Below are 16,017 nucleotides of genomic sequence, written 5' to 3' on the forward strand. Positions count from 1 at the left end.
AGCATCTTTTCATGTGCCTGTTGGCCATCTGTATGTCTTATTTGGAAAAATGTCTCTTCAGCTCTTTTGTCCATTTTTTAATTGGGTTGTTTGGTTTTTTAGATATTGAGTTGTATGAGCTGTTTATATATTTTGATATTAACCACTTGTCAGTTATATCACTTGAAAATATTTTCTCCCTTTCAGTAGGTTTTTTTTCATTTTGTCAGTGATTTCCTTTGCTGTACAAAAGCTTTTGAGTTTAATTAGGTCCCATTTGTTTATTTTTGCTTTTGTTTCCTTTGCCTTAGGAGACATATCCAGAAGAATATGGCTATGATTTATGTAAGAGTGTTCTGCCTATGTTTTCTTCTAGGAATTTTATGGTTTCAGGTCTTACACTTAGGTCTGTAGTCCATTTTGAGTTTATTTTATATATGTTGTGAGAGAATGTTCTAATTTCATTCTTTTACATGTATCTGTCTCCTTTTCCCAGTACCATTTATTGAAGAGACTGTATTTTCTCCATTGTAGATTCTTGCCTCCTTTGTCATAGATTAATTGATCATAGGAGTATGAGTTTATTTCTGAGTTCTCTATTGTGTTCCATTGATCTCTATATCTGTTTTTGTGCCAGTACCATGCTGTTTTCATTATTGTAGCTTTGTAGTATAGTCTGAGGTCAGGGAGCATGATACATCCAGCTTTGTTCTTTTTTCTCAAATTACTTTGGCAATTTGGAGTCTTTTGTGGCTTCATATGAATTTTAGGATTATTTGTTCTAGTTCTGTTGAAATGTCATGGATATTTTGTTAGAGATTGAATTAAGTCTGTAGATTGCTTTGGGTGATATGGACTTTTTTTTTTTTTTTTTTTTGCGGTACGCGGGCCTCTCATTGTTGTGGCCTCTCCCGTTGTGGAGCACAGGCTCTGGATGCACAGGCTCAGTGGCCATGGCTCATGGGCCTAGCCTCTCCATGGCATGTGGGATCTTCCTGGACCAGGGCACGAACCCCTGTCCCCTGCATCGGCAGGCGGACTCTCAACCACTGCACCACCAGGGAAGCCCTGGTATGGACATTTTAACAATATTAATTCTTCCAATCCAAAGCACAGTATATTTTTCCATTTCTTGGTATCATTTCTAAATTCCTTCATCAGTGTTTTATAGTTTTTAGAGTATAGGTCTCTCACCTCCTTGGTTAAGTTTATTAGTATTTTACTCTTTTTGATGGGATTTTTTTCTGTTTTGCTTTCTCTTTCTGATAGTTCATTGTTAGTATATAGAAAAGTAAAAGATTTCTGTATATTAATCTTGTATCCTGCAACTTTGCTGAATTCATTTTTAGTTCTAATACCTTTTTGGGTATTAGACTTTGGGTTTTCTATATATATATATCATGTCACGACTTTGGGTTTTCTATATATAGTATCATGTCATACACAAAGAATGATAGTTTTACTTCTTCCCTTCTAATTTGGATGCATTTTTTTCCTTGTCTGATTGCTGTGACTAGAACTTCCAATACTACATTAAATAGAAGTGGTGAGAGTGGGCATCCTTGTCTTTTTCTTATTTTAGAGTAAAGACTGAAAGCTTTTCACCTTTGAGTATGATGTTAGCTGTGAGTTTGTCATAAATGGCCTTTATTATGCTGAGATATGTTCCCTCTATACCAATGTCGATGATAGTTTTTATCATGAATGGATTTTGAATTTTGTCAAATGCTTTTTCTGTATCTATTGAAATGATTGTGTGATTTTTCTCCTTCCTTTTGTTACTGTGGTGTATTGCACTGATTGATTTGCAAATACTGAACCATCCTTGCATCCCTCAAATAAATCTCACTTGATCATGGTGTATGATCCTTATTATATATTGTTGGATTCAGTTTGCTAATATTTTGTTGCGGATTTTTGTATCTATATTCATCAAAGATATTGGCCTGTAATCTTCTTTTTTTGCAGTGTCTTTGTCTGGTTTTGATATCAGGGCAGTGGTAGCCTCATAGAATGAATTTGGGAGTGTTTCATTCTCTTCAAGTGTTTGGATTAATTTGAGAAGGATGTTATTAGCTCTTCTTTATATGTTTGGTAAAATTCCCCTGTGAAGATGACTGGTCCCAGATTTTTGTTTGGTAGGAGTTTTTTAAATTACAAATTCAATTTCACTACTAGTGATCTGTCTGTTGAGATGATCTTTTTCTTCCTTGTTCAGTCTTGGAAGATTGTATGTTTCTAGAAATTTCTCCATTTCTTCTAGGTTGTCCAATTAGTTGGCTTATAACTGTTAGTAGTATTTTGTTATGAGTTTGTAAATCTCTGTGTTATTGGTTGTTACTTCTCCTCATTTTTTTTTTTTTTTGTGGTACGTGGGCCTCTCACTGTTGTGGTCTCTCCCATTGCAGAGCATAGGCTCTGGACACACAGGCTCAGCAGCCATGGCTCACAGGCTCAGCCACTCCGTGGCATGTGGGATCTTCCCAGACCGGGGCACGAACCTGTGTCCCCTGCATCAGCAGGCGGACTCTCAACCACTGTGCCACCAGGGAAGCCCACTTCTCCTCTTTTGCTTCTTGTTTTGTTTACCTGGGTCCTCTCTCTTTTCTTTCTCTTTTTTTTTTATGGTATGCGGGCCTCTCACTGTTGTGGCCTCTCCTGTTGCGGAGCACAGGTCCCGGATGCGCAGGCTCAGTGGCCATGGCTCACAGGACCAGCCGCTCTGCGGCATGTGGGATCCTCCCGGACCGGGGCACGAACCCATGTCCCCTGTATCGGCAGGTGGACTCTCAACCACTGTGCCACCAGGGAAGCACCCCCCTCTCTCTTTTCTTGTTAGCCTGGCTAAGGTTTTATCAATTTTGTTTATCTTTTCAAAGAACCAGTTCTTGGTTTCATTGATCTTTAAAAAAATTTTTTTGCTCTATTTATTTCCTCTCTGATTTTTATTTCCTTCTGCTGACTTTGGGCTTTACTTTTCTTTTTCTAATTCCTTTAGGTGGTAGGTTAGGTTGTTTATTTGAGATTTTTCTTGTTTCTTGAGGAAGGCCTGTATTGCTACAAAATTCCCTTCTGGAGCTGCTTTTGCTGCATCCCATAAATTTTTGGAAGGGTGTGTTTCCATTTTCATTTGCCAAGATATTTTCTGATTTTCTCTTTGATTTCTTCATTGATACTTTGTTTTTTAGTAGCATGTTGTTTAGTCTCTACATGTGTATGCTTTTCTGATTTTTCTTGCCATAATTGATTTTTAGTTTTATACTGTTGTGGTCAGAAAAAAATGCTTGATATAATTTCTATTCTCTTAGATTTGTTGAGATTTGTTTTATGGCCTAGTATGTGATCTATCCTGGAGAATATTCCATATGCACTTGAAAAGAATGTGTATTCTGCTGTTTTTGGATGGATGTCCTGTAGATATCCATTAAGTCCAACGTATAGTCTATTGTATCATTTAAGACCACTAATGCCTTATTGATTTTCTATCTGGATGATATGTCCACAGATATAAGTAGGGTGTTAAAGTCCTCTACTATTGTTATATTACTGTCAGTTTCTCCCTTTTGTCTGTTAATATTTGATTTATATATTTAGGTGCTCCAGTACTGGGTGCATATATGTTAACGAGTATAATATCTTCTCTTCTATTGATCTTTTTATCATTATATAATGCCCTTCTTTGTCTTTCTTTATAGCCTTTGTTTTAAAGTATATTTTGTCTGATATGGTATTGCTACCCTCGTTTTCTTCTCGTTTCTGTTTCATGAAATATCTTTTTCCATCCTCTCACTTTTAGTCTCTGTGTGTCTTTAGTTCTGAAGTGAGTCTTTTGTAAGCAGCCTAGAGATGGGTCTTGCGTTTTTATCCATTCAGCCACCCTATTTCTTTTGATTGGAGCATTTCATTCATTGACATTTAAAGTAATTGTTGATAGTTATGTACTTATTGTCATTTTGTTACTTGTTTTCTGCTTGTTTTTGTAGGTCTTTCTTGTTCTTTTCTTCTGCTTTTAGTTTCTTTTTCTTCCTTTGTGGTTTGATTATTTTCTTTACTAGTATGCTTATGCCTTTCCTCTTCATTTTTGTGTATCTGTTGTAGGTTTTTGATTTGTGGTTACCATGGAATTCCTATATTATGACCTATAACTACATCTACTTGTTTTAAATGGTAGTAATTTAAGTTCACACCCATTTAAAATATCTACCTTTTTACTCCCCTCCTCCACATAGATTCTTACCTTTTATTATAGCCTTTTTTTTCCACTTACAGAAGACCCTTTAACATTTCTTTTAGGGTAGGTTTAGTATTGATGAGCTGTATTAGTTTTTTGCTTGTCGGAGAAGTTCTTTATCTCCCCTTCAATTCTAAATGATAATCCTGCTGGATAGAGTATCCTAGGTTGCAGATTTTTCTCTTTTAGCACTTTGAATATATCATGTCACTCTCTCTGGCCTGCAGAGTCTTTGCAGAGACATCAGCTGATAGCCTTATGGGTATTCCCTTGTAAATGACTCTGTTTTTTTCTTGCTGCCTTCAGAATCCTCTCTTTAATTTTTACCATTTTCATTATGATTTATCTTGATGTGGGTCTGTTTTGGTTCATCTTGTTTGGAACTTTCTTTGCTTCCTGTACTTGGATATTTGTTTCCTTCTTCAGGTTCCAGAAGTTTTCAGTCATAATTTCTTCAAATACATTTCACAACCTTTCTCTCTCTTCTCCTTCTGAAACCCCTATAATGGGAATGTTGGTACACTTGATGTTATCCTAGAGACCTCTTAAACTGTTCTCATTTTTTAAAGTTTGTTTTTCTTTTAATGCACTGATTGGGTGATTTCCATTATTCCATCTTCCAGATCACTTACGCATTCTTCTTTATCACTTAGTTGCTATTCATTCCTTCTAGTGTGTTTTTTTAAGACAAGCTTTTGTTCATCTTCTTTTTTATTAATTTATTGATTAATTTATTTATTTATATTTATTTTTGGCTGTGTTGGGTCTTTGTTGCTGCATGTGGGCTTTCTCTGGTTGTGGTGAGTGGGGGCTACTCTTAGTTGTGGTGCACAGTCTTCTCATTGCAGTGGCTTCTCATTGTGGAGCACAGGCTCTAGGCATACAGGCTTCAGTAGATGTGGCACATGGGCTCCGTAGTTGTGGCTTGCGGGCTCTAGAGCGCAGGCTCAGTAGTTGTGGTGCACAGGCTTAGTTGCTCCATGGCATGTGGGATCTTCCCAGACCAGGGCTCCAATCCATGTCCCCTGCATTGGCAGGCAGGTTCTTAACCACTGAGCCACCAGGGAAGTCCCCCTTCTAGTGTGTTTTTCATGTCAGTTATTGTATTCTTCAGTTCTGACTGGTTCTTTTTTATATTTTCTAGTTCCTTGTTAAAATTCTCACTCTGCTCATCTATTCTTTTCCCTAATTCAGCTCACATTCTTATTACTAATGCTTTGAGTTTTTTATCTTATAAATTGTTTATTTCTGTTTCATTATTTTTTCCATGGGTTTTTTCTTTCTCTTTCAATTGAGATGCATTCCTGTGTCTTTTCATTTTGCTTAACTTTCTCTGTCTCTATGAATTTAGGTGAAACAGTTACCTACAGCGATCTTTTTTTTTTTCTGTATGCGGGCCTCTCACTGTTGTGGCCCCTCCCTTTGCAGAGCACAGGCTCCGGACGCGCAGGCTCAGAGGCCATGGCTCACGGGCCCAGCCGCTCCACGGCATGTGGGATCTTCCTGGACCGGGGCACGAACCCGTGTCCCCTGCACCAGCAGTCGGACTCTCAACCACTGCGCCACGAGGGAAGCCCCTACAGTGATCTTTAATGGGTGGGCTTATGTACAAGTGTCCCTATATAGTCTGCATGTGCCCAGTGCCTTTGGTGGGAGAGCTAGATTTGACGTGAACAGAAGTCACTTGTTTACTCAGGGTGTGCTGGCAGCTATCAACTTGGTAGGAGGTAGGGTTGGAGATGGAGAGGGTAGGGCCATAGCCAGGTGTGAGGAAGGCCTTCTTCTCTGCTCAGAGGCCATCACTGCCCTATTGGGGCAGGGTCATCTCCCAAGTTGCTAGAGCAGAAACCCTAGGTTCAGCAATCAAATCTTGTAGTATTTTATTTATTTATTTATTTTTTATAAACACCACTGAATTGTACACTTTATCTACTATTTATTTATTTATTTATTTATTTATTTATGGCTGTGTTGGGTCTTCATTGCTGTGTGTGGGCTTTCTCTAGTTGCAGTGAGCAGGGGCTACAGTTTGTTGCAGTGTGTGGGCTTCTCATTGTCATGGCTTCTCTTGTTGCGGAGCACGGGCTCTAGGTGCACAGGCTTCAGTAGTTGTGGCACATGGGCTCAGTAGTTGTGGCTTGCGGGCTCTAGAGTGCAGGCTTAGTAGTTGTGGCACACGGGCTTAGTTGCTCCGCGGCATGTGGGATATTCCTGGACCAGGGCTCGAACCTGTGTCCCCTGCATTGGCAGTTGGATTCTTAACCACTGTGCCACCAGGGAAGCCCTCTTATAGAATTTAAAAAGATGACTTATCATAACCAAATGGGTTAATTGTACAAATTCAAGTTTAGTACAATATCAGAAAACTAACCAATGCATTTTACCATTTTAACAGAAAATTTCAGAAAAATGCCTCTATAGGTGCAGGAAAAGTAGTGTTTGATAACATTCAACATGCATTCATGTTATAAACTCTAAATAAGCTGAGATCAGAAGGAAATTTTAGTAACTTAATAAAGGTTATCTTCGATAAACATAATACTAAAGGTGAGACTTGAGAAGCTTTACCCTTAAAATAAAGAAAAAGACAGTGATTGCTTTATCACCACTATTATTTAGCAATGCAGAGAAGATCCTAGCCCAGAGCTTATTAAACTAGGCTATGACCCATCACCCCCATGGACATTTGGAAACCTGGGTGGCATTTTTGTATGTAATAATGATGAGACAAATGGGTTGGGTTTGGGGGAGGTAGGCTGGCATGGATACTAAACATCCTACCCTGCATGGGGCAGTTTCATCCAACAATTAATTTTTTGCCCAATATGACAATAATAGCATCCTGATAGAGAAATAATTGAGTCAGTGCAGTAAGACAAGAGAAGAATTAGGTATGAGGATTAGAAAGAAGAAGCAAAACTATATATGCAGACAATGTACTCATATAGAAAAATCAAATGAAATAAATTATCAGAACTAAGAACCTCAGTTTAATAAGGTATCCTATTATGAAACCAACATACAAATATCGGTAAGTTTTGTATGTATGAGCAATATGTAATTAGAAATATTATTGAAAAATCATATTTTTAATAGCAACAAATAACAAAGTCCCAGGAAAGCACTTAATAAAACATGCACAAGGCATTTATGGAGAAAAATATAAATTGTTCCTTAAGCACATACACAAAGATTTGACAAAAAAAGAGGAACATCATGTTTATAAATGGGAAGACTCATGCTTGAATAAGTATTATTTCTCTCACAAGTATTTTATATCTGCAAGCAACTCTAATCCAAATCTCTACTTGCAGTATAACCATGTATGTAAATCAGCATCTTTTCTCTTCCCAGAAATTATACAAAAGCAACAAGCACAACTCCAAAAGAACTCCCAAGAACAAATTCCATTCTCAGTGAAACTCACGTATATATGAGTCTTTGAACCACTAAATACTTGTAAGGACTGTGGAAAGCAGCTGAGACTAGGTAGCATGGACTGTGGAAGAGGATCAGGAGAATCTCAGAAAGCTTGAGAAAAAATATGCTTTTTGGAGGCAAATTTGGCAATATTCAGAAATATTTTAAATGATTGTATTTTGTGATTAGTTGCTAGGCTCTAGATCCTTCTAAGGTTCCTAGAGAAATTCATACATGGTCATAATAAGACCAGTATTAGATGTTTGTTGCAGCATTATTATGTGTAATCAAAAAATTAGAACCAATCTAAATGTCAATTTGAACAGACAGCTTAAATTGTGGTAGAGTCCTACAATGGAAGAATGAAATTACGTCTCTCTATATTGGCATGGCCAGATTCCCAAAACAAAGCTGAATAAAAAAGCAAGTAACAGGGCCTCCCTGGTGGCGCAAGTGGTTGAGAGTCCGCCTGCCGATGCAGGGGATACGGGTTCGTGCCCCGGTCTGGGAGGATCCCATATGCCGCGGAGCGGCTGGGCCCGTGAGCCATGGCCGCTGAGCCTGCGCGTCCGGAGCCTGCGCGTCCGGAGCCTGTGCTCCGCAACGGGGGAGGCCACAACAGTGAGAGGCCCGCATACCGCAAAAAAAAAAAAAAAAAAAAAAAAAGCAAGTAACAGAATATTTATAGTAAAACATCACATATGTAAATATGAACTTAAAAATAATACTGTATTTTGTTTATGTATAGTTCTTTTTCCTAGCTTTATTTAGACATAATTGACATGTAACATTGTGTAAGTTTAAGATGTACTACATGCTGATTTGGTACACATATATATTGCAAAATGATTACCACAATAAGGTTAATTAACACATCCATCACCCCACATATTTACTGTGTGTGTGTGTGGGGGGGGTGAGAACATTTAAGATTCACTCTTAGCAACTTTCAAGTATACAATACAGTTTTGTTAAGTGTAGTCAGCATGCTGTACATTAGCTCTCCAGAATTTTTTCATCTTTTCTCCAATTCGCGCTGACTTGGCGCACGTACGTGTCACCAGCTCTTTTTTTTTTTTTTTTTTAATTTATGGCTGTGTTGGGTCTTTGTTTCTGTGCGAGGGCTTTCTCTAGTTGTGGCAAGTGGGGGCCACTCCTCATCGCGGTGCGTGGGCCTCTCACTATTGCGGCCTCTCGTTGCAGAGCACAGGCTCCAGACGCACAGGCTCAGTAATTGTGGCTCACGGGGCCAGCGGCTCCGTGGCATGTGGGATCTTCCCAGACCAGGGCTCGAACCCGTGTGTCCTGCATTGGCAGGCGGACTCTCAACCACTGAGCCACCAGGGAAGCCCCAAGAATTTTTTCATCTTATAACTGAAAGTTTGTACCCTTTGACCACTTTCACCCATTTCTCCCACCACTTTGCCCCTGGCAACCACCAGTATACTCTCTGTTTCTATGAATTCAGTTTTTTAGATTCCAGATATAATGAGATTATACAGTATTTATCTGTTTCTGACTGACTTATTTTGCTTAGCATAATGCCCTCAGGTTTCATCCATGTTATCACAAATGGCAGGATTCTCTTCTTTTTTCGTGACTGAATATATATATATATCGCTTTATATATATATATATCACTTTGTATATATCACTTTATTTACCCACTCATCTGCCAATAGACACTTCAGCTGTTTCCACGTCTTGACTATTGTAAATAATGCTGCAATGAACATGGGGTGCAGATACCTCTTTGATGTAGTGATTTCATTTCCTTCAGCTATATACCCAGAAGGGAAATGTCTAGATCATATGGTAGTTCTATTTTTAATTTTTTGAGGAACCTCTATGGAATTCTTATGGAACTATTTGCCATAATGACTGTACCAATTTACATTCCCCCCAACAGTGCACAAGGGTTTCCTTTTCCCCACATCCTTGCCAGCACTTGTTATTGCTTGTCTTTTTTTTTTCTTTTGGGTAAGAAGTAGATTTATTAATATCCTTTGTAAAGAGGTTGCAGGAAAATGGGGCTTGAAGAGGGTGGTCATGTCCCAGGTCTCGGGTGAGTTCCTGGGACAGGCCACCAAGTGAGGGTCCTTGGCTTCGCACAAGAAACAATTAAGCCATAGTAAAATGAAAGCAGAGATACACATTCCATAGGCAGAATGAAGTCCATCTTGGAAGAGGAGAGCGTCCTCTCTCTTCTTTTTGATAATAGCCATTCTAACAGGCATGAGGTGATATCTCACTGTAGTTTTGATTTGCAATTCCCTGACGATTAGTGATGTTGAACACCTTTTCATGTACCTGTTAGCCATCTCTATATCTTTTTTGGGAAAATGTCTATTCAGGTCTTTTGCCCATTTTAAAATCACATTGTTTTTTGTTTGTTTGTTTGTTTGTTTTGCGGTACGCGGGCCTCTCACTGTTGTGGCCTCTCCCCGTTGCGGAGCACAGGCTCCGGACGCGCAGGCTCAGCGGCCATGGCTCACGGGCCCAGCCGCTCCGCAGCATGTGTGATCCTCCCGGACCGGGGCACGAACCCGTGTCCCCTGCATCGGCAGGCGGACTCTCAACCACTGCGCCACCAGGGAAGCCCTGTTTTTTGTTTTGAGTAATATCTGTTCCTGATACATTTAGAATATAACCCCTTATCAGATATATGGTTTGCAAATGTTTTTGCCCATTTCATAGGCTACTTTTTCATTTTGTTGATTGTTTCTTTTGCTGTGTAGAAGATTTTTGGTTTGATGTAGTCCAGTTTGTTTATTTTTGTTTTTGTTGCTTGTGCTTTTGGTATCATATCCAAAATATCATTGCCAAGACTAATATCAAGGAGCTTTTCCCTTATCTTCTAAGAGTTTTACATTTAAGTCTTTAATCCATTTCAAGTTAATTTTTGTGAAAAATGTAAGATAAGGGTCCAGTTTCATTCTTCTGCATGTGAATACCCAGTTTTCCCAGCACCACTTATTGAAGCGACTGTCTTTTCCCTATTGACTATTTTTGACTCCCTTGTCAAATATTAGTTGACTACACATGCATGGGTTTACTTCTGGCTCTTTATTCTGTTTCATTGCTCTGTGTGTCTGTTTTTATGCCAGTACTATACTGTTCTGATTACTGTAGCTTTGTAATATAGTTTGAAATCAGGAAGTGTGTTTCTTCCAATTTTGTTCTTTCTTAACATTGCTTTGGCTCTATGGGTCTTTTATGGTTACATATAAATTTTAGGATTGTTTTTTCTATTTCTGTGAAAAACACCACTGGAATCTTGATAGGGATGTATCTATGGATATCTTTGGGTAGTAGGGGCATTTTAAAAATATTAGTTCTTCCAATCCATGAACATGGGATATATATATATTTTTTACTTGTGTATTCTTCAATTTTTTTTTTTTTTTTTTTTTTTTTTTTTTTTGCGGTATGCGGGCCTCTCACTGTTGTGGCCTCCCCCGTTGCGGAGCACAGGCTCCGGACGCGCAGGCTCCGGACGCGCAGGCTCAGCGGCCATGGCTCACGGGCCCAGCCGCTCCGCGGCATATGGGATCCTCCCAGACCGGGGCACGAACCCGTATCCCCTGCATCGGCAGGCGGACTCTCAACCACTTGCGCCACCAGGGAGGCCCAATTTTTTTCATCAATGTTTTAATAGTTTTCACTGTATAGATCTTTCACCTCCTTGGTTAAATTTATTCCTAAGAATTTTATTGTTTTTGATGCTATTGTAAAATGGAATAGTTTTATTTCTTTTATAGATATTGTTGGTGTGTATAAATACAACTGATTTTCATGTATTGATTTTGTATCCTGCAACTTTATTTATTTATTAGTTCTAACAGTTTTTTTGATAGAGTCTGTAGAGTTTTCTCTACATAAGATCATGTCATCTGCAAACGGAGTTGATTTTACTTCTTCCTTTCTGATTTGCATGCCTTTTTCTTTCTTTTTTTTCTTTTTTTTTTTTTTTTTTTTTTTTTGCTTGATTTCTCTGGCTAGGGCTTCCAGTATTATGTAAATAGGAGTGGTGAGAGAGTGCACCATTTTCTTTTTCCTGATCTTAGAGGAAAAGCTTTCAAGGAAAAGCTTTCAGCCTTTCACTGTTGAGTGTGATATTAGCTGTGGGCTTGTCTGTGTAGTTCATGTTGTTTCATATTTGTTTTTATTAGAGGGAGTATAGTGTAATACATAAGACCATAAAGGTCAGATTGCCATTTGCAAATTCTGAGTTTCACCACGTACTAACTATGACCTTTCTGCAAGTTATTTTGATATTTCTTTGTATTTCAAAATATGGATTTTTCCAATATAGGACATTCCAAGGTATGATTATTTCATAATCACCTAATATATTCAAATACTTTCTAGCATCTTACATGTAACTAAAATGTCTTCTGCCTGAATTGTTAACAAGAGACAGTGCAGGGCAGATAATAAACTCTGAGGCACATCTGGAGATGTATCCTGATATCATTTCATCCTGTCATAACCCTTGAATTTAAAGAGGACAGGAACTGAAAGGGAGTAAATTAAATACTGGTAGGTACATGAGTTTGTCTGTGTGTTTCTAAAGTGTTCTGCTTCATCTTTCAGGTCGAGGTCTCCCGGCAGGACAAGCTGAGGTAGAGATGATAGAACGTGCCCGGGAGAAGCGTGCTTGGGAAGCCACTCTCCCCCCTCTGAGTGACACCTCCCAGTTTGAGAAGAGGAGGATGATGATGAATGCCATGGAGAGGAAGGAGTGGGCCTTCAGAGAGCAGGAGATCGAAAAGTAGGTCCTTAATCACCCAGATAATTGCTTCAGCACAGATGGGATTAATGTTAATACTTTTAACCTATAGAGCGTTTTCCCAAATGTATGGGTTTAAAAGCAATCCTTAATCTGTAGAGTTAGGAAATTGGGCTTCAGGAGCAATAGCTCTATAATTTTCTCTCCAATAATATAAAAATGTATAATGCCTTCTTTGTGTGTGTAGTTCAGTGTGGAACCCAAATTTAAACAATTCCTCAAGGCATCTCTGATTCTTCTCTTCCATTTTCTCTTTAGGGTCTTACCTAGAATCCCACTGATTTCTGCAAAATGTCTTTCGAACTGTCCCTTTCTGTTCATTCCCAATGTCACGGTCCCTAGTCTTTGGCCCTCTTCCTATCCATCAAACAGCCTCCTGGCTGACCCCATCTCTTTCCCCCGGTACTGGATTCATCGTCAGTACACCTTGGGTTCTAGCTATAGCCAATGAGGCATTTTTCTGTTTAAAAGGCAAACAGTGGAACTTTTCAATTAAGAGATGAGCTCATAGTACATAAGTAATAATAATATGCTAAGGTATTTCTGGTTGAATTTTCAGTCATTTTAACTGATGTATTTTCAGTAATGAGGTTGTCTCTGGAATATGTAGAAATGATGAGGACCAAAAAATTACAGCTCCCTAGCAAGAAGGAAAGGAAGGGAAGTTTGAGGGTGCCATTTGTTCCAGGCTGTGCTGAGGTACTTCATTGCTCACAGCAGTACTACCAAGCCCCTGACAGTGTGCTTACACGCAAGCAAGCTAGGGACCAGTAGAGTTAGGGATTCACTGTGGTTCTGAATTCAAAATATGTTTATCCTTTTGCAACACCTTCTGATTAACCCTGAATTCAGACTGTGATATTTGGTAAAAGCTTGCAATTTAATAGAAAATAGTGTTTGGGGCAGAGTAGGTGTCACATACCCAATCCTGTCTGCAGAAATTTAAATTTATTGCTGCAATTTGAAGAGGAATATTCTTGTCAGAAGGACATTAAGAATATTAAAAAATATATCTGGCCAGAATGAAGATATCACCTGAGAACAAGAGTACTTTGGTTAAACTGAGGTTAATTTTAATAATTATATTTTGAGTCCCTCCTCAGGACTGGAAACAGGAAACTGCTTTACCCCGACAGAGCTCCTTATGGACCATTGGAACAGGGGGTGAGGGGTGGAAGGGGGCAGGTGGGTGGGGATGGTGTGAAAGACCTTCAAACCAATAACTCGCAGGCAGGATCTTCAGGTGATGTGCTGCTCTATACACAAAGAGCTAGGGGAACCCAGGCAGGAGAACAGTTAGTTCTGTTTGAGATGGGTAGATATTTGGGAAAATTACTGAGATGAGGTAGCTTCTGAGCTGTATGTAGAAGGATGAGTAAAAAGCTATCAGGTAGATGATAATATCGATGATGATGATGGTGATGGAGATGATAATGATGATATTCATAAAGCATTCAACACTTACAGAGCGCTTATTTCACGCTTGAGCTAAGTTCTAAGCCAGTAGTTCTCAGAGTGTGGTCCACAGATGAGTAGCATCAGCACTTACCTGGGAACTTGTTAGAAATGCAAATTCTCAGGTTCCATCCCAGACCTACTGAGTCAGGGGGCGGGGCACAGCAGTTTGTGTCATAGCAAGTCCTCCAGGTTATCTGATGTATGCTCAAGTTTGAGAACTACTGTTCTAGCATGTTGTGTACATTCACTCATTTAAGGTTCACAACAACCTTAGGGGATGGATACTATTATTACGTCCATTTTATGACTGAAGAGGCTGAGGTAAGTGATAAAGTTGAGAATTGAACCTAGGATTTCCAACTCTAGAAAGAAAGGGGACTGTTGGTGTGTGCTTATTTTTAAAAACGCCTACTGCCCTGTATTTACTTGTCACTGTTTCCCTACCCTCCCATGTGTATTCACTTTGAGAACCTCCACCAGTATAACATGTTTGCTCTGTCTCTAGTCCTTTTGAGTAGAATATTCAGCTCTCTCTGCTGAGGCCGCACTTCTCCCTTGTCAATGTGGCAAATCTCAACCCTTGTTTATCCTCAAGTGCTGAGTTAATGGCTCCTGAAGGAAGGCTTCCCCACCATCCCCCTCCTTCCCTTTGATCAACTGGGAATAGTGCTAGAAGAGGCGCTCTGCCATTTCTTCTCCCACAGGAGTCTTTTCATTCTTTTGGCCTGGTATGTATCTCCCTGTGTTGTAAATGTTGGTTTATATGTCTACTCCACTAGAACAGTGCTTCTTGAGACAACGTATATTATCTTGTCCACCATTGTTTATTCCCTGCCTGGCATAAATATTTGACAAATGAGTGACTGAATAAATTACTGTGTAAATTTTTAAGTAAGAGTAAAATATTCAAATCTCCATTTTAGAAAGGAAAATCTTGATCGCTATGTGGAACAAAGATTGGAAGGAGGAAAGCCTAGACTAACAACCAGAGTCCAAGTCAGGAGAGAGATGACAGAGACATGGGCTAGGGAACAGATGTAAGAAGTGTTTTAGAGAAGGAATCATTAGGGGAGGGAAGAAGGCAAGAGAAGGGGTAGGTTTCTGGGGGAATAGAATGAGTGAGGTTTTTTTGAGGTTGTCAGGGGATATAGCTGGAGATTCAAGTACGTAGAAGTTCTAGTTCAGAAATACCTGGGCTGAAGTACAAATTTTGAAGTCATATGTACACATAAGCAAGGTAGTCCTGGGAGAACAAGGTGAAGGTGAGGGGAAGGGAAGCGAAGAATAATTATCTGTATGTGTCAGCTGCTGGCATTTTCACGTTCGCCACTTATGGCTGCATGCCACTCCTCCTATTACTTAACCCTCCAGCAATACCAGTCGACCTGGAACTATGCACAAACATTCTGCTGTTCACTTAGGCCCATCTGCCTGGAGAACCCTTTTTTACCCCATCTACCTAGCAAACTCTTTTTTGTCCTTCAGAACTACACCCATACATATTCCTCTTATACAGAGACTCACTCGTTGAGTTGCCACCCCAAACCCCCGATTCATTTGTCACACTTTTGCCAGAGTGGTCTTTTTAAGAGACATGAATATGATACCAGCCCAAAGAGAAGCTTCTGTTTATGGCAAGTGTTCCCTTTCTCTGTAGTAGGGCACCCTATTTGAGAGATTGTAGACTTCTTTATGTTTTGTGATTTACTTGAAGACTGCAGGAGATTCGCCTGGAAGTTCTAAAAGAGCTGCTGAAGAAGCGTGATGAGAATCAAAATGAAGTAAACATGGCGTGCTTGAATGCCCAGTGGTCTAAACTGCAGGAGGTGAAGGAGGCAAAGTTGGCACAGATTCAGCGCACACATGTATCAGGTGATGGTGCAGTATGAACTGTGAAGAGAATGGAAAAGTTGGCTCTGCTTTGGGTCTTTGACCAAACCTGATTTAACTGTGATATAATTCTTTTTTGGTCCTAGTGTTAGTTAATAGATAAGGAACAGGAGATGAGTTATTTCTCAGAAGTAGAAGGGTGGAGGAAAATTCCTCACTAAGAAAATCAAGTAATGATGTTCTAACAGGTAGTGAAGTTATTGACATTATGGGGCGTGTGTGTGTTTGTGTGTGTAGGTGTTGGGCT

The 16,017-nt window shown here is 39.4% G+C and overlaps 1 protein-coding gene across 1 annotated transcript in view; it reads left to right on the plus strand.

The window, feature by feature from the left end:
• Positions 1-16,017, plus strand: part of CFAP91 (cilia and flagella associated protein 91) — a 131,462-nt gene that overhangs the window by 52,492 nt on the left and 62,953 nt on the right. The window contains exons 7-8 of the mRNA XM_060099903.1: positions 12,227-12,404; positions 15,595-15,752. Of these exons, the coding sequence (XP_059955886.1) occupies positions 12,227-12,404; positions 15,595-15,752 (336 nt within the window). The remainder of the gene's footprint in view (positions 1-12,226; positions 12,405-15,594; positions 15,753-16,017) is intronic.

This window comes from Mesoplodon densirostris, chromosome 5, assembly GCF_025265405.1.
Source record: "Mesoplodon densirostris isolate mMesDen1 chromosome 5, mMesDen1 primary haplotype, whole genome shotgun sequence".
Taxonomy (NCBI): Eukaryota; Metazoa; Chordata; class Mammalia; order Artiodactyla; family Ziphiidae; genus Mesoplodon; species Mesoplodon densirostris.